This window comes from Tamandua tetradactyla, chromosome 14 (genome assembly GCF_023851605.1).
Source record: "Tamandua tetradactyla isolate mTamTet1 chromosome 14, mTamTet1.pri, whole genome shotgun sequence".
NCBI lineage: Eukaryota > Metazoa > Chordata > Mammalia > Pilosa > Myrmecophagidae > Tamandua > Tamandua tetradactyla.
The window spans coordinates 80,176,300-80,199,777 of NC_135340.1; the positions used below are offsets into that span (position 1 = coordinate 80,176,300).

The 23,478-nt window shown below is 34.7% G+C and overlaps 1 protein-coding gene across 12 annotated transcripts in view; it reads right to left on the reverse strand.

Annotated features, from left to right (window-relative positions):
* Positions 1–23,478, reverse strand: part of HERC1 (HECT and RLD domain containing E3 ubiquitin protein ligase family member 1) — a 291,819-nt gene that overhangs the window by 187,776 nt on the left and 80,565 nt on the right. For all 12 annotated transcript variants that reach the window (XM_077128149.1, XM_077128154.1, XM_077128157.1 and 9 more), the window contains 10 exons: positions 15,126–15,320; positions 14,022–14,333; positions 9,456–9,552; positions 8,749–8,892; positions 7,554–7,681; positions 4,860–5,004; positions 4,587–4,758; positions 4,308–4,442; positions 3,830–3,995; positions 1,738–1,863 (listed from right to left, as the gene is read on the reverse strand). In XM_077128149.1, coding sequence (XP_076984264.1) covers positions 1,738–1,863; positions 3,830–3,995; positions 4,308–4,442; positions 4,587–4,758; positions 4,860–5,004; positions 7,554–7,681; positions 8,749–8,892; positions 9,456–9,552; positions 14,022–14,333; positions 15,126–15,320 — 1,620 coding nt within the window. The remainder of the gene's footprint in view (positions 1–1,737; positions 1,864–3,829; positions 3,996–4,307; positions 4,443–4,586; positions 4,759–4,859; positions 5,005–7,553; positions 7,682–8,748; positions 8,893–9,455; positions 9,553–14,021; positions 14,334–15,125; positions 15,321–23,478) is intronic.

Here is a 23,478-nt window from a genome sequence, read left to right on the forward strand (position 1 = left end):
TAAGAAATTGAAAATATTATATTTGAATCATGAGATAATTTCTTAACTCACCAGAGTGACTTTCTTTTGCTCAAGAATCTAATTCCTGGTTCTTTTAACACACAAAAATGGCTAAAGAATGTTACCTTTGCATATCATAGAAAGTTCCCGTTATTATTTTCATTCTCTCCTAATTTTTTAAAGTTATCCCTTGTGCTCTATAGCAAACTTACAGAATCTCTTCAGTTCTATGGAGGGTGTTGGTAGGTTTTGTGTGTTTTGATTTTTGGTGGGTTTTTTTTGCTTTATATTCCTAAAATTTTTCACAGTTCATAACGAACTTTGAACATAAATTACTCATTTGACTCTGGTAATAAGCTTGATAGGAGAGCAAAACAGATATCATTTCTGCTTTCCAAATGAGGCAGGTAGGCAAGGGTGATGGCTTGAAGAAATTTCTAAATTGTCTAAGAAAACACAATTCTTAAGTGATGGAACTGACACTCAAGTCCAAGGCTTCTGACTATATAATTAGTCCTAAATAAATCCATTCTTCAACTAATTTCCCCATCTTCCCTTATAAAGTTCTATCTGTACTAGCAATTTATTTCGCACCCTGTACCAGCTGAAATACTTTGGGGCTGTCAGTTAGTGGCCAATAAATTTTCCCTTGCAGAATCCTATTGAACTAAAACAGCATATACCCATAATTCTTCTCTGAAAAGAATCATATTCACAAGATGTAGTTTATGCCCCATCAGGAAAGAAGAAACTCTTGGTATAATACATTACCCTCAATTACAAAAGACACAATGGTAGTGAAAGATAAATGCAAAAGGTCTATATCTTTCTTATGCTAAATTTGGGGGAGACAGAAACCAGTTTTCACTGGGAAAAAAAATATTTGTGCGGTCAATACAATTAACATATATTAAACTTTAAAATGAGCCAAATCATCAGTACATTCTATACTTTATCACTGATTAAGCCACAGAGAAAACATTTTATTTGTATCCAAAGCCGATCTTCCCCACTAGCCTACAAGTTCCCATGGTATGAGATTCACATTGGATTCATCTTTGCATTACCACAAAAATTTCTTTAAAGTAGCCAAAATAATCATAGAATGGAAAAGTAACAACAAGTGAATATTCTCAGCCCATGCTACTCAAAAGTGTGGTCTGAGCAACGGTGGTTCAGTGGCAGAATTCTCACCTGCTGTGCTGGAGACCCGGGTTCGATTCCCGGAGCCTGCCCATGCCAAAAAAAAAAAAAAAAAAAAAAAAGTGTGGTCTGAGGTCTAAGGACAAGAAACATCACCTGAGAGCTTGTGGGAAATGCAGAATTTTAGGAGAAAAGGTGGGAAGGGGAAGGGGGTAAAAGGAGCTTGACTGACTGAATCAGAAACTGCAATTTAACTAGGCCTCCAAGTAATTCATATGTACAGTGAAATCAAAACACAACATTTCTCTAAGACTGTTGTTCCATATTAAAATCAGATTATTTCAAAAGAAGGCAGCATGAACAATAATATCACTTTCTATTTCATGGCTTGGGGAAGAAGAAATTGATACTGAAATAATAAGCATTAACAAAAATAACTAAAAGAAAACAAAATAAGTGTAAAAGATATTTTTAAACTCATGCAATTTAGTAGGTTGGCCCAGAAAAAGAATCAATGAGCTTTATTTCCCTCTCAGTCCATTGGTATGTGTGTGGGATATTACTGGTTTACTTACATTCCATTCAAAGACTTACCTGTCCTTTAGATAAGCTTTCCCATCTGTCAGGTCCTTGGGGTAAGAGAGAATGAAGTAATTCCATCCGCTCTCGTAATGGAGGCAATAGCATGGTTGCTCCCACTGAAAGAGTTTCAATTACCACCTAATATCAAAAAAGAAAAGTAGATTTTTTGGCCGGGTTCTATCTTTTTAATAAAAACAGTTACAGAATGAATCCTTTAACTAATAAGATCACAAAGGTGTTACAGAAGTTGGCACATGAAAAAGAGGAAAGAAAGCATACAAATTTTTCTTTGGATGTCTTTAAGACGACGCAAATATAATGGTAACACAACATTGCGAATGTAATTAACACCACTGAATTACATACTTGAAAGTGATTAAAATGGGAAATTTTAGGTTGTATATGTTATCACAATAAAAATTAAGGAAAAAAAACAACTGCAGAACTGACAACAGAGTAAACCCTAATGTAAAACTATGGACTTTAGTTAATATAATTATAATAATATTGGTTCACCAATTATAACAAATGTGCCACACTAAAGCTAAATAAGAGAAAACTGGCGGAGGGGGGACATCTATGTGAGCGCTGCACTTTCTGCATGATTCTTCTGTAAACCTGTAACTGCTCTAAACAATAAATTAAAGACTAGGATAAATAATTTGATAAAAATTTTGGATTGCCACTAGACAGCTCATCATCATCTAACAAATATTTAGGGTTGAATTTACAATGTTGAGCCCAGGATCTGTGCAAAGTGCTGTGGATACATCAATGAACAAGAAAGACAAATGCCCTGCTTTCATAAGCATATATTCTAGTGAGAAACACCCTGAATAAGTAATTAGAAGTGTGAAGGGAAATACATATATAAAGTAAAAGGAAGCACTTTTACTTGTGCTTGACCACTGTGCTGGTTTGAAATGATGTATGTACCCCAGAAAAGCCATGCTTTAATCCTAATCCCATTTTGAAAAAGTAGCCATTTCTTCTAATACCTATTTGGCCTTGTATGTTTGAAACTGTAATCAGATCATCTCCCTGGAGATATGATTTAATCAAGAGTGGCTGTTAAACTGGATTAAGTGGAGAAGTGTCTTCACCCATTTGGGTGGGTCTTCATTAGTTTACTGGAATCCTATAAGAGAGGAAACATTTTGGAGAAAGAGAGAACAGAGCAGAACAATATAGCCACAAGAAGCAGAGTCCACCAGCCAGCGACCTTTGGAGATGAAGAAGGAAAATGCCTCCCAGGAGCTTCATTAAACAGGAAGTCAGGAGAGAAAGCTAGCAGATGACGCCATATTCATCATGTGCCCTTCCAGATGAAAGAGAAACCCTGAACTTTACTGGCCTTCTTGAACCAAGATATCTTTCCCTGGATGCCTTTGATCAGACATTTCTATAGACTTGTTTTAACTGGGACATTTTCTCGGCCTTAGAACTGTAAACTAGAAACTTATTAAATTCCCCCTTTTAAAAGCCATTTCCCTTTCTGGTATATTGCATTCAGCAGCTAGCAAACTAGAACCACATACACAAAGGTTTATTTCTTTTTTAAGTTCTCCAAATTTAATATTATATTACAATACCAAATAATCTTTCTCAAACTATATTCTCCTCATTCATAATTACTATTCTATCCTAGGACTTATTCCTACTTAAAGCCAACATTTCTCTCCTAGCTTTGGATGGGGTTCTAGAACAGGACGTAGTTCACGTAATTTGGTTACCACCATTGATCAACCCCTGCACTAGGTGTTAAGATCACAAAAATAAATAAAACTGGATCCTTGCCACCAGGAGTTCATCTTCTGGTGGGAAAGAGAGACAAGTCTGTAAATAGACAACTACAATACAGTGTGATGCTATGAAAACATACAGATACCCAAACTGGTAGGACGACACAGAAGGAAAGGTTTCTCAAATATGACATCTGACCTGTGTCTTAAAGGATGAGTTAACCAAAAAACCTACTTCCACCAAGAAAGAGAAGAGAAAGAACATCCAACTCAAGCTGCTCAATGCACAGCTGAATATATGAGCTTCAACCTCAGAAAAAAGACGTGGCTTGAGATACAGATTCACGCATGTATTCTCTTACCTCCTGGATTTCATCTGGGACAGTTGAGTCCATCAGTCTAAACAGCAAATTTCGAAGTGGTCCTGCCTGCCTCCCAAGAATGCTGGTAGCTACCCCTCCAGCAAGTGCAAGAGCAAGGTGATTTGAAAGCAACTTCAGGCACAGCTTGAGGAAATTATGGTGCTCCCTGAAATGAAATAAGTTGCTATGAATTTTTGGAACACAAAAAAGTATGTGCTGTCCAGTTTGGGTAACATTTTTTCTTTGTAAAAATTTTGCCAAATCATGACCAATAGTAATTTTTAAAGTTTTAATTAGGAAATTATAGGTAACTTTTAGTTTTAGTTTAGTTTAGTTCTTTACCTAAATTATAAAAAGTTTCATATAGGTTGGGGGGGTGGTAAGCAAACAAGAAAAGACTAGTAGTATTAAGTCAAAACTTGAAGCAAGTAATTAATACACATGCACACACATATTCATTTATATAAATAAAACATACCTTGATGAAGGGAAAGGGAGTGGGGGAATCTCACTGTTTATTTTATCACAGTATCTCTCAAGAAAAGAACGTAGGTGTGAAAAGGTACTCTCTTCAAGATCTACACAATAAGGTCTGTGCCATGCAACAACTTGTCTAGAAGGAAGCACAAGAAAATCATGAAACGGTCTTAAAAAGAAATGTTAAGGGCATTTTATGGACAAAGTACAATTATTTCTGTTTTTAGTGGTATTTGCTGTTATCAAAATGCAAGAATTTTTTTAATGTGGGCACCTTTACCTGTCCCTAGGAAGAGCCGTCCATGCTAGACTATGTGATGTTCCAGCTGAGATCTGCTGAATTGCTATGCCATCTAAGCCACTCACTTTCTTTGGTTTAGTAATAGGACCTGTGGAATTTCCTTGGCCACACTGCCCCATTGAGTTATTGCCCCAGGCATAAACTTCATTATCTAAAAAAAAATACAAAGTATAAAAGAAAGCCAAATTTCAATGTAATATATTTATGTAAGGTAACAGTTAATATTATTTCTCTAAAAACAAAAGAATTTACCATGAGAAAGAGCCAAACAATGACTGTCTCCAATAGATATATCAACTACTCTTGTGGCAGCCAGTTCTTCAATAAGCTTGGGTCTTAAGGCAGTAGCTTCTGAAGAACCACAACCTAGACAAGCTCCACAACCCCAGGCATAGACCTGAAATACAAACAGAAATACACCATACATAATTTCCTGAGACTATTAGATTGACACCTTAATTGTTTAGAAATACATATCATCTATCAAACTAGAGTATGGCTTGATTCTAAATAACATTCTGATGTTAAAATAACGTTTACTGTTTTGATCATTTTTCAAGATTACTATTGTGATTATTTTGCTGTTTTTAAACACTGTCCCTAATACAGTTCATTCCACATGTTTGGATAAGCAGCTGAGATAAAAATAAAAAGAACTGGTCATAAAAGAAATGGAAGAAACATCTGAGAGATTCTGCCAAAGCTATTAATTGGCTTGTATTTTGTTTTATTTGCTCAATCATCGCAGTTCTGGAAATAGTGTCGCTATCTTTAAAACTTCTTTACACATTTCTCACTCTGCATGTACTCAAAAAAATATTTCTTGGTTGATTAGACTGAAATGTGATCTTATAATGGACTATAAAACTCACAAAATTAACGTTTATGATTTAGTTAAAAACTACCACACCTCATTGTTATAACAATTCTAATTATTTATTTACAGGGCCATTTAAAGCAGTAGCAAAGATAGTTCCTCTTAAACATCTTAATTTTTTACTAACTAAAATCAAAACAGTCACTGATTTAAGATGCTGGGGGAAGGATGACAAAAAAAAAAGAGGAAGATAGGATAGATGGCTGCCTAACTGGCAACCCAAAATTAAAATAATCAGCAAACAATTATTTTTTTTCATTTAATGAATTCTGGTAACGTTACATAGATTGTTATCATCAAATGTGGGCAAATTTTTTTATCAGGCAAATATTTCAGGAAAGACTGTTAAGAAATTAAACCTCTTCAACAACACTTGTAACAGCTCAATAGAGTACTTACTTAAAACAAATACAGAATACAACAAAATTCCTGTACAATAAAGGCACATGTTAGGAGAGGTTAGAAATTAAAGACAAGTCAGGTGAAAAAATATATAAATTGAAAATCTCCTAAATCACTCAAAGTACAAAATAGTACTGTCACTCATTAAGGCCCACATAGCTAGAGTTTTCTCTTTCAATATTTCTTCAGTTGAGCAACAAATGAAGGCATACTTGGCTTGCATTTATGGACCACGTTGTCTAAACATGAGAATCACACTGAGCTTGGAGGGAAGTTAGCTCTAAAGAGGCCCTAAGGGAAAAACAGATGTCTATCTTCACTCTCATGCTCAGCAAGTATAATGTACTCTTACCCGTGAGGGTCTTTCTCTCTCACTCTCTCACTCTTAAGCATAGACATTTTATTTCAAATAACTTTGCTACAACTATTCTTTATAGCAAATAATTCACAAATTCCCTTGGAATTCAATGTAATGAATTCAATTTATTATTATTATTATTAACTAATAGCTGGAAAGTACCTGGTGATTTATACAAAGTTTCTATTCAAATAATTATTTTATATGATCATTAGTAGGGAACACAGAAATTATCACCCCTCTCATACAGAAGAGGCACGTGAGGCTCAAGGGAGGTCTGTGATTTGCCTGTGGCCACACAGGTAATAAAAGAGCATCTTCTGACTTCAATTCATAGGTCTTTTCCACAAAACCAATAGTGAGAAATATGTAAAGGGGAAGTTTTAATTTTTAGGGCATCAACCAGTGTTGTAACAGTAATTAATATAGCAAAATACAAGAGAATGAATAATTTGAGTTAAATATTTTTTAGGACTCAAGACACTCTAGTCTTTCGATGAATAATTGCACGCTTATTTCAGCTTTGCTGCTTATCTGCCTTTGTAATTAGCCAGAAAACATTTTTATACTCATCTCTAATCCTGTGCCTGGTACCATAATGAGCTCCCACAAGCAGTGAAAAAATGAGTAGCCAGTTCAATTTTTCACTGTCATCACTGGTGAGCGGAAGGGGGAAATTACTGCAAAATACCTGTTCATTCATCAACACCAGCCTGTTGCCAACCTCTTTCCCTATGTCCATTAAAGTTTTCTAACCATGTTTATAACTACAAGGGAACAAACAGGGCATAAAACAAAGGTAAAAATACGCATGTAAAAGTTGAAAAGCTTATAAGGGGATAGCAAAATTCTGACTATCCTAAGCCTGACTGATTCCCTTTCTCAGGAAGTTAACCTTTAAGATTATTATCCATATTTAAGTGTTCTCTCTCTTTTGCTTACCTTCCTGCCTTCTTAGTTCATGTCACTGGTTCCATCAGGATCTGTACTCATTTCTCCTCCTCTATCCATGATTTTTTGGAAAAGATTTATTAAGGGATTTGCAGGCTAAAGGGTTTTATTAAACCATCTTAATACAAAAAATAGGGACTAGGAAAGGTTTATCAGGGTCACACAAGCCATGTCAAAAAAGCCTGGTTCTTTATATTCTATATATTCTACTTTTCCAAACAGAACAGAATATCTTATTTCAGTAGAGTACCTAAAAAAATTCTTTAACTCTTAAATCTAACAACCATTACTACTTTTTAGTCACCTAGTCATCTGAAATAGTCTTTGTCAGTCTTTTATGTTCATCTCTTAGACCTACCTGTCCTGTTGATGTCAAAGCAAGTGAGGACTGGCTGCCAGCACAAACTTTACGAATAAACATTCCTTGTAAAGCTTCAATAACTTTAGGTTTATATACTCGGTTGGTATCACCATGGCCAAGTTTGCCTATAAAACATATTCAGTGAATCAATTTACTTGTTTTAAAGAATTGCTGTTGTTTTTTTTTAAGTATTGAAGATGATCAATGGTTCTAATCTTTCTAGCCCTACCTGACAGATAAGGAAAGCCATAGGCTTCTGAGAGTAAAGGATATTAACAAATAGAACTTTCATTACAAGAGAGTAACAACCAACAGCCTTCTGTATCTTACTTTTTCAAGCAATTAAGTCTTTTATGTCTTTTAAAAGACATAAAAACATTTTTCTATGCCTTTCTCCCCATTAAAGGTCATAATTTTAACTCCAAATTTGCTGACATAACATACAGATCCTAAACAAGAATGCTTATGCAAATAATTTTTTTAAGTTTAAAAAAGATTCAATATTTCATGAAATAGAAAACTTGGCAAATCACTAAAGAAGAAAAACAAATGGCCTACAACATGTAAATTCAACTGGAATCAAAGAAATACAAATGAAATTATACCATTTTCACTTTAAAACTTTTTCTATCTTAATTTTAACAGCCAGTTTTGTTGCAGGATTTTGGGAAGTGGGCACTCACACTTTGCTGGTACAAGTGACTAATTAACATGGACAAAGATTTAACCATAAGATTATTCACTGTGCTTTTGTTTTTAATACTGAGAAAACCTGGAAACCATCTAGATATTCAACAGTGAGAAACTAGTTTTATGAATTGTGCTATAACCATATAAGAGTATTTTTGCAGCCATTTAAAGAATGATGTAGAACCATGTTTGTTGACATAGATGGGTACTCATAAAATACTGTTAGATTATAAAACCAGCAGGCTATAAAATAACATCGATAGGTCTACTTTGGTTTTTAATGTATGTGTATTAAATGTATGTGTATTTAGAAATCTAACTACCAAAGTGTTAACAATGGTTATTAAAACGTTCATAGAAACAGTTTTTATTTTTTCCTCTCTGTTTATCTGCATTTGAGTTTTTCTACAATAGGCATGTGCAACTAAAAAAAGAAGTCAAAACAAAACAAAAAACTCAAGAAATACAGGCCAAGGCTACCAATAAATAAGTTTTTACATACCATTGTCTCCTCCTCCAAAAGACCATACAGTTCTTCCATCTTTAGATAAAGCAATAGTATGCGAACTGCCACAAGAAACCTCTCCTACATTGCTAATATCTTTTACTAAGGTTGGAATGTTACGGCTATTACTGTCACCATGACCTTGAATGAAATACACACAATAACAAAGAAACAATGTTAACTCTTTTTGTCTAGACCATTACTTAATATGTAGAGTAAACACAATAAGTTAAAGAGTTGAATTTGGAGGGTTTTTTAGCGTAATTAAATATGAAAAACAGAGGCATTTCTAATCCCTTCTCAACCAATCCACCAGGAGCTCCCAAACCCAGTTTCTTCAATGAATCATTAAAATATTCTATTTATACCCTTCTTATAGCACTTACCGTATGCTATCTTGTATCAAGCTCATGTTGACTTATTTTCACTACCCAATTCAGGACCATGATGTTATCCTTCTTGTGTCTGAAACCCTATAGTGCCTCCCTATAGCAGGCATTCAGTAAATACCTGCTGGATTTAATTACTTCTTAAATATCAGCAACAGAATCTAGGTGTTATCTATATAAAATTATCTTCCTCTAAGGATAAAACTAATAAAACAAAGGACAGTCTTGCGCCAATTAAATCTATCACTGCTTTTCAGTAACTGTAATCATTTCTATTTTTTCTATAGGTAACATTAATTTTTTAAAAAACCTTACCTAATCTTCCAAAATCTCCTTCACCCCACGTGTATAATTCACCATCCTCTGTGACAGCAGCACTATGTCTATATCCAGCTGATACACAAACAACTACCTGCATTGCACACAAAGTGAATGTTATGAGCACATAGGTACTAAAACATATAGCCCATATTTGATCCTATACACAGATACTTCAGAGATATTCACAATTCATCCAGAAACTGCTACGTTCAGCTGCAGAGATTGTGCCTAGGACAAGAAAACCTGACCAAGGGGGTACAATTTTTAAAATATAATGTTAACATAAATCCTCAAAAAAAAAAAAAACTCCATTCCCAGCTGATCAAGAACAATACATTACCTAATAATATACTGATTATCCCAATATAGAAAGATCTAAGCGGTACATAAGTTAATATTAATTAAACTCAGGACAGTATCTCTTTACCCTTAAGTAGCTATACAGTTGATGACTAAAATCAAGAGAGTTAGGGTATATAGCAACATAATTTGTGGGTTACTCACACCTTTTAACATTGATCAAAATCACTGACAACGAGCCCTCAATTTTGGGGTTTGTTCACCTGAAACTTATCCCCGCAAAGGACAGACTAAGCCTACTCAAAATTAGGCCTAAGGGTCACCCCCCTCCCCCAGAGAACCTCTTTTGTTGCTCAAATGCAGCCTCTCTCTCTAAGCCAACTCAGCAGGTGAACTCACTGCTGTCTCCCAGTCTACATGGGACATGACTCCCAGGGGTGTAAACCTCCCTGGCAAGATGGGGCAGAAATCCTAGAATGAGCTGGGACTCAGTATCAAGGAATTAAGAAAACCTTCTCAACCAAAAGGGGGAAGAGAGATATGAGATGAAATAAAGTGTCAGTGGCTGAGTAATTTCAGAGTCAAGAGGTTATCCTGGAGGTTATTCTTACGCATTTTACAGATATCCCCTTTTTAGTTTAAGGTGTATTAAAAAGGCTAGAGGGAAGTGCCTAAAACTGTACAGTGTGTTCCAGCAGCCATGTTTCTTGAATATGAATGCATAATGACACAGCTTTCACGATGTGACTATGTGAGTGTGAAAACCTTGTGTCTGATGCTCCTTTTATCTACAATATTGACAGATGAGTAAAAAAGTATGGATCAAAAATAAATACTAGGGGAACAAATGTTAAAATAAATTGAGTAGACTGAAATACTAGCGAACAATGAAAGGGAGTGGTAAGGGGTATAGAAAAAATAGGGGGAACAAAGTTTAAAAATATACTGAGTAGATGGAAATACTAGTGGTCAATGAGAGGGAGGAGTAAGGGGTATCGTATGTATGAGTTTTTTCTTCTTATCTCTTTTTCTGGAGTGATGCAAATGTTCTAAAAAATGATCATGGTGATGAAAATACTACCATGTGATAATATTGTGAGCCACTGATTGTACACCATACACAGAATGTTTGTATGTTAAGAATGTTCATGTTTGTATGTTGTTTTGGTTTGATAATAAAAATTTTTTTTTAATTAAGAAAAAAATCACTGGCCACTGAGAAATGATACAAAGAAAAAAATGTCTACATCAAAGCTCCATGTCTTTTTAGTCTCCAAAATTTAGAACTCACTTTAGAAAATTCAAAATTTAGATTCAACTTAAAATACTGAGAATCTAATACATATTAATTTGCATATAAGTTATTAACTTAAAATTTTGTGACATTTTTCCTTCATGATGCTTATACTATGTTATTTCTAATTACCAATACTTATAAAATGGAACATGAAAAGGAATATAAGTAAAGGAAATTACAAAGAATTAGAATTAAGGAAAAAAGAAGGTACGAAAAAACAGAAAATACAACTTCAGATCAGAACTCTCTTACAGTCTCACATTCAACATCTTATCAAGTATCACGATTTTATTTTTAAATACAAATAAAAGTTTATTGTGCAAAATTAAGGTCTTCCTTTTCCACACACTAAAGCTAAAGAAAGACTGGCTAATTTTTAAGTCCTTCATAAAAATTTTCCTTTCACTATGTCCTGTCCTCGACTATTAAAAATGGCCTGACCAGGGTGGGGAATAGTATGTAGTTTCTGTACCAAAAAAAAAACAGGCCTGACCAAAATATTATTAAAACAAACTCTACAAATAATATGAAGTCCTTTAAAGAAGACTCTCCCAAATGTTATTTCTTGGTGTAGATGATCTTCATAGCATGGGATGGTGTGATCTTAAATCCTTGTAAGGTATTCTCCAGCTGTATCAGCCTGCCTGTCATTTTCAAATTCAACAAAAGTAATGTCATGTCTTCCAGGTACCAAACAGACTTCCTTAAAACCAGGGAATTTGGGTGGTTCAGTGGTAGAATGCCCACCTTCCATGCAGGAGACCCAGGCTTGATTCCTGGACCATATCTCCACCCCCACTCTCACCCCCAGCCAAAAAAAAACACAGGGAATTGATTAAACAGCATGGATAACATCATCTCATTAGTCTCTTCTAGTAAATTAGTAAGGAATAAACTACAGTTTGGAGGATAAGCAGGAACCTGAGAATTTGGTGTTGAATTTCCTGCGGTGTTAGTTGAATTTGGTATTCCCAGACTAGGCTTTTTGTTTGTAGTTGCTGCAGTTTGTCCACAGTTTTGGCTTTTTTCTTCTTTTTTCTTTTCTTCATCAGCAAATGTGCCTCACATTCTAGATATTATATCAGAATTTGATTTTGCATACTGGATCCACATTGGTTTACCATAAAATGGAAATCCTTGTAACTGTCTCAAGGTATTCGTGGATAAGCCCAGTTCCTTAAATATAATGAAGGCCAACCCCCTTATCTATACAGTCTTTAAAGCTACAATATTTACCACATTGCCAAACTGAGAAAACAGGGCATACAGTTATCTCTTCAATTCTTTTTGCTAATATATTATATAACGTTGAGATAAATTGTATGATTGGGTCTGATACCCATGTTTTCATTTAAATTGTTGAAACAACCTGAGGCCTGTGTTTGGTCTCTTATGCAGTTCCCCTGCTGTTTTAAAAGTGCAATGTTCCAAGGCCCATTCCTTTAGGATTGATGTCTAAGTTAAAATACTATAAATTAGAAAAGAGTAAAATAAAGTGTCCCATCAGACAATCTCCCATTATGGAGAAGTGTCTCATCTTTAATTTCAATATAAAAGTTAAATTTAAACTTTACAAATATTTTTTGTAAATACAAATATTTGTATTTTAATACAAAAATTTTCATGGAAAAATGTAATCTTAAAATGAAGGACCACATATAAATGGTTTATAAGTTTAGGAGAATACTTTCATGTCTTTAAGAAAAGGTACAATAAAAAGGGGTCAGACCTAGGTTCAGTTCCTACTCATGCCAGTTATCAGCATACAACCCTGGGCAAGTTACTTAACCACTATGCCTCATCATTCAGGTCTCTGTTAAAATGTCACCTCCTTGGATAGGACCGTCTGACTTCATTCTTTAATATTATACCCTTCCCAAGTTAGTCTCTGTTTTAATTTGCTAACTGCCAGAATGCAACATACCAGAAACAGAATAGCTGTTAAAAGGGGGAATTTCATAAGTTGCTAGTTTACAGTTCTAAGGCTGAGAAAATGTCCCAATTAAAGCAAGTCTATAAAAATGTCCAATAAGGCATCCATGGAAAGATACCTTGGTTCAAGAAGGCCAGTGAAGCTCAGAGTTTCTTTCTCAAGTAGAAGGCACATGGAGAACACAGTGAGGGTTTCTCCCTCGGCTGGAAGGGTACATGGCGAGCAAGGCGTTATCGATTAGCTTTCTCTCCTGGCTTCCTGTTTCATGAAGCTCCCCGGGAGGCATTTTACTTCTTCATCTCCAAAGGTCGCTGGCTTATGGGCTCTCTGCTTCTCGTGGCTATGTCATTCTTCTCTGCTCTTTCTGAATCTCTTTCATTCTCCAAAATGTTTCCTCTTTTATAGGATTTCAGAAACTAATCAAGACCCACCCAAATGGGCAGAGACACATCTCCCCTAATCCAGCCTAACAGCCATTCTTGATTGGGTTACATCTCCAAGGAGATGATCTAATTACATACAGTATTGAATAGGGAGTATTCTGTCTTTATGAAATGAGATTTTGATTAAAACATGTCTTTTCTAGGGTACATACATCATTTCAAACCAGCACAGTCTCTATGAGATTATCTAATTTTTTTTTTCTGTACTACTACCAGAAATTATCTTATTTATTTATTACTATCTCTGACCTACCAGATTGAAGCACCATAAGAACAGAAACCTTCTCTGTCCTATTCACTACTATATGTCTAATGCCTAAAGACTATCTGGCACTTAAAAAGTATTAAATAAACATTTGCTGAAAAAAATATTCTTAGTATCTTTATCTATGAAATGAAGATGCTAACTATCTCACAAGGCTACTACAAAAATAAAAATAAATAATGTATATGAAAATATATTGTAAATTATAAAGCAGATATATAAAACATAAGCCAAAGGGATGGGGGTAATCAAAATATAAGATATCATCAATTATAGCACCATTACATCGAATTACTTTTAGATCCAAAAAGCAAGTACATACCTTTCCCTGCAGAGGACCCTGAATAAGCTTGGGATACTTCTGTGTTGAACTATTTCCATGTCCTAGTTTCCCATAATCACCATCTCCCCAACTGAAGACTTCTCCTTCTGCCGTAAAAGCTAGAGTGTGACCATCAGATCCTTTAGAAGACGAAACCTTTTTAATGGACCTGTGAGGCTCAAATGTTAGCTTTTTTAAAGTAGACTGATTATTGGAATCTCCAAGGCCCAGTCTCCCATAGCTGCCTTTACCACAAGCTCTGACAGAACCATCCGTAGAAATGACAAAAGTGCAATATTGTCCAGCTTCAATCTATAAGCAAACAAACAGAACTGTAAATATCAAATCTACATATGAGAGTTAAAGTCTAATATTTAAGGCAAGTTTCATCAGAGTCTCAAAGGAACTCTTTTAAAGCAAAATATGGCATGATTTTCCACAGAGAATTATGAGCAAACAGAAAATTAAGGAAACTATTTATGGCTTTTTCATGTTGCCTTCATCGTTGAGTTCAAATTCTTATATATGTTCAGGTCTATCTAGCAGATACGGTAGAATCAAACAACAAAGTAAAACGTTTTAGCTTCCTCTCATAATTTGGTAAAGGCAAGAAACAAAATTTTTTTACAAACTCCTTAAGGTTTGTTATGGTAAGAACTACATAAAGTATATCCTAACCAAAAAAAAAAAAACATTTATTTAAAAAAAATAAGAGGCAAAGTTCTATCTCAGCTAAGAGGTAGCTACAATTTAAAAATGTAACATTAATAAAAAAAATGAAACGCCATAATACCAGGTAATTCTAGTTTTACTTAATCTGAGTTACCATTTGTGTTAGTCTGTAGCCATTCCTAATGCTTCTAAAAAATCCAGGGCTCAATTTAATTTTTTTGAAACTTAGAAACACTTTCAGGAGTATGAAGGAATTGAAAATATATTTTTCTATTAAAACGCAAAACACTGATATAGAATGATATATAGTATAGATAAGAAAACAATCAACCAAAAATTTTCACTCATTTAAAAAAACAATATTATTTAAAGCAAATAAGTATAAATATAAATCCTATATTTACCAATTCATAAGGTATATAAAGAACTCACAGTCTGAGCATCAGAGAAACTAGGAGCCAGTTTAGGTTGTAAGATTTTCTCCTGTGTGCCTTCCACTAACTGATGGCTGCTGTTGCTCCCCCACACATAAACCTCACAGGTTTCCGAGACAATGGGAGCATCACCAGTTTGAATGCTATCTGGGCTAGCACATGTTCTTGAGTAATCAGAAGCCATTCTGCAAACCTACAGAAATTAAAAACATCAACTTTCAATGTTCTCACCAGGCATTTTAATAGATATTCTCTGAAAATACTGATTATTTTTCTTCTCCTAATATTCTCAACTACTAAAATAATCTAAGTACAATATATCCAGTCTTAAATACAGACAGCTAAAGTATATACTCCTACAGAATAAACTAGCAAAAGATACTAATAACAGTGGCAAAATAGGGAATGGCTCTTTAAAGACTAAAAAGCATATTATTGCATAAAACAGCATTATAGAAAAAGCTTGAAAAACAAAGTAGGAAAAAAACATTATGGATAATCCTACCACCTTATTACAATAAATGGTATCTTATAGAATCTTTCATATACATGATCTTGAACATAGCTATCATAGTGGATATATAAAAGTAACAAATGACAAAAAATTATCATGCAATATTATCTTTGTGTTTACCTAATCTTCATGATTGAACACATAATATCCCATTCTAACGTAAAAATCACAATGTATTTAACTGTTTTCCTTTAATACGATATTTAGAGTCTTTCTATTTAATTGTCATGAGCCACTTTTAAGAATATGAGTTATGTTTTTTTTTTATTTTCTTAGCCTCAGAAATGAGATTTTCACATTCAAAGAAATAACAACAACCTTCTGATTCTTCAAACATACTATACCAAACTGCTTTCCAGAATGGAGCTACAATTTTATTATTACCCATAAGGGTAACCAATAGGATAAAAAGAAAGCAAAAACTAAAATAAAATATGACAGCTAAAATCCAAAAGACAAAATGGTTGAGAAAAATAATGCTTTTATAGTAATAACATTAACTATCAACACATTAAACTTCCCCAAACAAAAGATATTGATTGGCAGAATGGAACAGGATCCATCAATATGCTGTCTACAAGAGACTCACTTAAGACCCAAGGGAAAAAAACATGTTAAAAGTGAAAGGTTAGATATAGATATTTCGTGCAAACAACAAGAAAGAACAAGGATAACTATACCAATATTAGAAAAATTGGACTTCAAATAAAAACAATTAAAAGAGACAAAGAAGGACACTATGTTTTAATAAAAGGGACAACTCATCAAAAAGATATGATAATCACAAAGATTTACGCACCAAGAAAAGTGCCCAAAAATACATGAGGCAAACACTGGCAACACTGAAGGGAGAATTGACACTTCTACAATAATAGTTGGAGACTTCAATACACCACTATCATCAATGGACAGAACATCTAGACAGAGGATCAATAAGGAAAGAGAGATCTTGAATAATATGATAAATGAATTAGACCTAACGGACATTAACAGAACACTGCACCCATTAACAACAGGATATACATTTTTCTGAAGTGCTCATGGATCATTCTCCATGAATGGTTGCAGAAGTAACCAAAAGAACCAAATATTTAGAAACAAACTTAACCAAGGACATAAAAAACCCATACACAGAAAACTACAAAACATTCTTAAAAGAAATCAAGCAAGACCTAAATAAATGAAAAGGACATACTGTGTTCATGGGTTGGAAGACCAAATATAGTCAAGATGTCAATTCTACCCAAATCGATATAGATTCAATACAATACCAATTAAAATCCCAACAACTTACTTTTACAAAAATAGAAAAAACAATAATGAAATTCATTTGGAATGTGAGGATGCTCCAAATAGCTAAAAATATCTTGAGAAAGAAAAATAAAGTGGGAAGATTTACACTACATGACTTTAAAGCATATTACAAAGCTACAGTGGTCAAAACGGCATGGTACTGGCATAAAGATAGAAACACCAACTGATGGAATCAAATTGAGTGTGTACAGGTGGAACCTCACTTCTACAGCCAACTGATCTTTGATAAGGTGGTCAGGTCAACTCAACTGGGACAGAGAATTCTCTGTAACAAACGGTGCATGGAGAACTAGATGTCCATATTCAAAATGAAAGAGGACCCCTGTCTCATACCTTATACAAAAAATTAACTCAAAATGTATCAAAAGACCTAGACATTGGAGCTAAGACCATAAAACTTTTAGAATAAAATGTAGGGAAATAGCTTAAAGACCTTGTGGTATGAGGCGGTTTTCTAAATCTTACATCCAAAGCATGAGCAATCAAAGACGAAATAGATAAATGGGATCTGCTCAAAAGTGAATACTTTTGCATGTTAAAGGACTTTGTCAGGAATGTAAAAACACAACCTACACAATGAGAGATAATACTTGGAAACCATATTATCAGATAAAGTTTTAGTATCCAGAATATATAAAGAGATCCTACAACTCAACAACAAAAAGACCAATGATCCAACTAAAAAATGGGCAAAAGATATGGTTAGATACTTTCCCAAGGAGGAATTACAGATTGCTCAAAAACATGAAAACATGTTCAATTTCACTAGCAACTAGCGAAACGCAAATCAAAACCACAATGATACATCATTTCACACCTATTAGAATGGCCATTATCAAAAAAACAGAAGACCACAAGTTCTGGAGAGGATGTGGAGAAATGAGTATACTCATTCACTGTTGGTGAATGTAGAACTGTGCAACCACTCTGGAAGACTGGTTTGGCAGTTTCTCAGGAAGCTAAGTATAGAACTGCCATATGATCCAGCAATACTCAGAAGAACTAAAAGCAAGGACATTCATGGTCATTTTACACCAATGTTTATGGTTGCATTATTCATGACTGTCAAGAGATGGAAACAGCCCAAATATCAATCAACAGACAAGTGGATAAACGAACCGTGGTATATATAAATGGTGGGATATTATGCAGCTGCAAGACAGAATAAGTCATGATGCAAGCAACAGCATGGATGAACCCTGAGGACATCAGGTTGAGAGAAATAAGACAGAACAAAAGGACAAATATTATATGATCTCACTAATATGAACTAACTACAATGAGCAAACTCTGAGACTTAAAGTTGAAAACACAAGTTATCAGGGGATAGAAAGAGGGTACAGTTTTGGCACTTGATGCTAAAGGAGTACAGAACATTCAAACGGATTGATTGTAAAGATCCAAAAATGGGTAGCACGATACTATGTGATGGCTGCATAATATTTTAAGTAAAATGAACAAAGTATGAATATGAGTATGGTTGAAAAAGGAAAGCTAGGGGTATGTATGACATCAGAAGGAAAATTGGAGGCTAAAAACTGGACCATAGCATAGCAAAACATAGAGTGGACAATGATGGTAATTAAATGTACATATAAGAAATTTTTACATGACAGAGAACAAATGAATGCCACCATTGCAAAGTGTTAAAATGGGATGGTATATGGAAAAAATACAATTAATGCAAACTAGGGTCTATGGTTAACAGTAATATTGTAATGTTCTGTCATTAATTGCAACAAAGACAATATACCAAAGCTAAACGTCATTAAGAAGAGGATATAAGGAAGGGGTGTGGGATTCTTGCTGTTGTTTCTCCTTTCTTTTTTTTCCTCCCTCTCCCCTTCCTCTTTCTTTGTCAAAATGTTCTCATATAGATTCTGGTGGTGAATACATAACTCTGTGACTATACCAGGAACCACTAATTGCACACTTGGGATGGATTGTATGGTGTATTAATAAACGGGTTAAAAAATTAACAGAGGGGGCGGGCCATGGTGGCTTAGCAGGCAGAGCTCTCACCTGCCATGCCGGAGACCCAGGTTCAGTCCCGGTGCCTGCCCATGCAAAAAAAAAAAAAATTAACAGAGGGACAGTAGTGCTGGAGAAGATATGAAGAGAGAGATATGCCTATTCACTGTTGATAGAGAAGTAGAATGATGCTGCCCCTCTGGAGGGCAGCATGGTGGTTCCACAGTAGACTAAGTATAGGGTCACCACATGATCCTGCAATCCTATTATTAGACAAAAACTTGGAAGAACTGAAAGTAGGAATACGAACAGGCATTTAACCACTAGTGTTTATGGTGGCATTATTAGCAATTAGCAATGGTTGGAAGTGGCCCAAGGGTACATCGACTGATGATCTGAAGGGCAAACCACGGAATATTTAGCAGCTGCAGGAAGGCATGGGTCATGTGGTATGCAATTACGTGAATGAACCTTGAGGATATATGTTGAATGAAATAAGACAGAAACAAAAGGACAAATAATGTATTTTATAAATACATTAAACTACTTATAATGAGTACACTATTGAGAACTGAATTTAAGTGCATAGATTATCAGGGGATAGAAACCAGACAGAGATTGGGCAACTGATGATAAAGGTGTACAGAATGTTCAACAAGGCTCTGTGTAAAGGTTCCTAAATTGTAAGCTCTTATAGCAGTCACATCTAGCCCTGAGTTTTTACAGTTTATTTCTAAATTTTGAGATGCTGTCCTCTTCATATATAACCTTATTGCTCCCTGGAATCTGTGTGACTCAGAGTTAGAGTCATACAGCTCTGAAAGGCAGCATTATTCCACATAGCAACTGTTAAAAGCTCAAAAAGAGATCAGACTTCAATTAGAGATATGAATGAAATGGACCTGGTCAGGACCAAAGTAAATCAAAATACTGGGTAAATGATGGTATTGTCTGTATTTTAAATTTTCAACTTCTGTGTGAGATCAAAGGAGGAAATGATTGTTTAGTTCAAAATTTAAATTTTCTGTAGCACACTATTTAATTTAACTGTCTTGTCAGCTTATTTAAACAATCTAATTACAAGAAACCTAGATAGGGACTGAGATTTTATTATTCTGTAAAGACTAACGTAATACCCAGATACATTCCAGAGTACTGTTGGGAAAAAATTAAGTATTTGCAAAGCCCCCTTGAGAGACTGGATATTAAACTTTCCCATCTGGGGAGTTCCTGATACCCTTTCAAGTATTAAGGACTCCCAATTTAATAAGTCAAGCCCTCGATCTTAAGGCTTGCCCTTATGAAACTTACTTTCACAATGGTGAAGCTAGGCCTGCTTATAATTATGCCTAAGAATGACCCCCAGAGAGCCTCTTTTGTTGCTCAGATGTGGCCTCTCTCTTTAAACCAATTCTGTAAGTAAACTCACTACCCAACCCTTTATATGGGACACAACTCCCAGGAATGAGTCTGGCTCTCAAATCATGGGACTAAAAACACTTTCTTGACCAAAAGGGGGTTAAGTAAAAGAAACAAAATAAAGTTTCAGTGGATAAGAGATTTCAAATAGAGTTAAGAGGTAATTCTGAATGTTTAGCCAGATATTCCAAAGTATGCCAAGCCCCAACCAACAGTATACCTGAAAACCCTACGGAGTGCCCTAGGCTCTACGTCTCTATAAAAGCTTTTCTTAGTGCATTTATTCTTTCAGAAACCTAGGGCCTCTAGATTGATCCTATGCCACATAGGCCCTGAAACCCAGAGATATCAGTCTCTACAAGAATATCAATCAGTTCCTGAAGACTGAGAGAAAGAGCAAATGAGAGGGTGAAGTTGTAACAGAGAAATTAGGATTTAACAAATGACTGTACTACTGACTTATTATATAGATATTATTTTTTAATGTCTAGTGTTTTAGATTCTCAGAAGGAAACATCTGAAGTTGCTTAACGGTCTTTGGTAATGACTGTATAACTTTATTTTTAAAAAAAAGTCACTTGCCCGTGTTCGTGTGGACCTGCTTCTAGATACTCTGTTCTATAACAATGACACACACACACACACACACACACACACATATATATATACATGTCATATATATAAATAAAATACTACACTGTCTTAGTTTATGTATTCCTATTCTATGTCTTGAAATTGGGTAGAATCCAATACGAGTGGTCAATAAGAAGGCAAGGGATGGTTGCGGTTTTCTGTTTCATTTTATTTTTTTTTCTGGAGTAATGTCAATGTTCTAAAAATGATCATGGTGATGAATGCACAACTATGCAATGATATTGTGAACCACTGATTGTTTACTCTGGATGGACTGTATGGTGTGTGAATATATCTCAATAAACTACATTTTAAAAAACAAACAAAAAGTCTCAAAGTCAATATATTGGTTTGCCAGTCCATTAATCAGAAGGAAATAGGGTAATTTTAGTCAGAATCTTTAAATATTATCCAAAACCAATAGAATATGTATGTTAAACAAATATTTTCCAATGAACTTAAGGACAGTTTTGAGGACACACAAAATACACTAGTGAAGGTTGCCAGTCCCTAATAGAAGATTTGAGACAATAAGTAGATGGTGGGGCCAAGAGGGTTAGAATTTTTCATGTAAAGATCCATACACATAATAGAACTTATAAGAAAAATCATAGCAAGAAAAAAAAGAGAGAAATAGAGAAGGGAGGCAGAAAAAAAAAACCTACTTGTAGGGCTTCGAAATACATTAAAAAAAAAAAAAACAGGGGTAGGGATTAGTTTAGGATTCTGGGAAGCTAATAATAGCATCAGCAACACAATTTTCTAATTGATTCACTTCATCACCCAGAGCAACTAGAAAGCCTAACTCTAAACCCATGCTAAAAACTCAAAACAAAACAGGTGACAAGAGAGCCCCAACAAATACAAAATCTATCAAGTAAGAACAAATCATCACTAAATACAAAACCTACATGTTATCAGCACCTGTGCAGGAACACACAACAGTGTCTGACAGACCTCAAAACAGAAAAAGCCTAAAAGAGTAAACAAAGTACATACTGGAAAGTTCAATGAGCCAATCTGAGAACAAGAGCTACAAACGGGAAGGGCTTTAACCTCCCTGACAGCAAAAGCAGTCCATGATGAGAAGTTCTAAAGAGCTAGATCAGACTAGCTCTCGCGAATTTGTAAAACTGATCAACATGGCCCCCTTTTAGGCCAGATCCCACACTGAGAAGAGACTACTGGTAATAGAATCAAAATTGAACAGGACATGAACAACAGAGTGAAAGATAGAGAAGGTCAAGATAAAAGTTGGGGAGGGGAATGAGTCAGGAAACCATCATATTTTTAACATTATACTTAAACAACAGAGGGAGGGAATCTTGGAGTTCAAAAAGCTACCTTGAATCCCACCCATTTTAAAAGATTGGGCAAACTAATTTTGCATAAAAAGAAGCAACATGAAAGTATCAAGGTCAAATCCTAAACAAAGTTATTATAAGAAAGAAAAAAAAAATGGAGCAAAATAACTTTCTACAGACAATAAAAACATGCTAAAATGAAATCACCCTTACAACAGATCAAATTGTAAACTATTTTAAGCACATTAAGTGATTAAGGAAATAAGACATGAAAGAAAAACAGAAATCTGAAATTAGAAACACTCAAAAATGAGGCAACAGAACTCAAGAAAGAACTAGAAATATAGGGAAAAAATCATTTCAGAAATGACTAAATTAAAAGAAATCCCCAAGACATGATATTCCCAGGGGTGTGTACCTTCCTGGCAACACGGGATAGAAATCCTAGAATGAGCTGGAACTCAGCATCAAGGGACTGAGAAAACCTTCTTGACCAAAAAGGGGAAGAGAGAAATAAGACAAAATAAACTGTGAATGGCTGAGAGATTCCAGAGTCAAGAGGTTATTCTAGAGGTTTTTCTTGCACATTAAATAGATATCACCTGTTTAGTTAAGGTGTCATGGAGAGGCTGGAGGCAACTTCCTGAAAATGTAGAGCTGTGCTCTAGGAGCCATGTTTCTTGAAAATGATTGTATAATGACACAGCTTTCACAATATGACTGTATGATTGTGAAAACCTTGTGTCTAATGCTCCTTTTATCTAACTTATGGACAGATGAGCAAAACATATGGATTAAAAATAAATAAATAATAGGGGGAACAAATGTTAAAATAAATTTAGTAAATTGAAATGCTAGTGATCAAGATGCAAGAACTCATGAAATCTTGTTTCTATAAGCCTTTCTTAAGGAATCTACTAGAGAATGAGCTTCAGACAACCAAACAGACTAGAGAAACACTGATAGAGATTGGTGGTGAGAATTAAACATATAGTTACTTGTAGAACTAAGACTAAGTGAGGGTTTAAAAGGTAGAGCGTGTAATAACTACATCTTACTAATCAGATATATACAACTGTAAAAATAAAATAGGAGAGCATATATAAAAAATTAATGTGTTCAGCAATCATTCAATGGTAGTACTTCTCTTGTTATTTTAAGACTGTGCATATTTTAAATATGCTTATGGATAAACT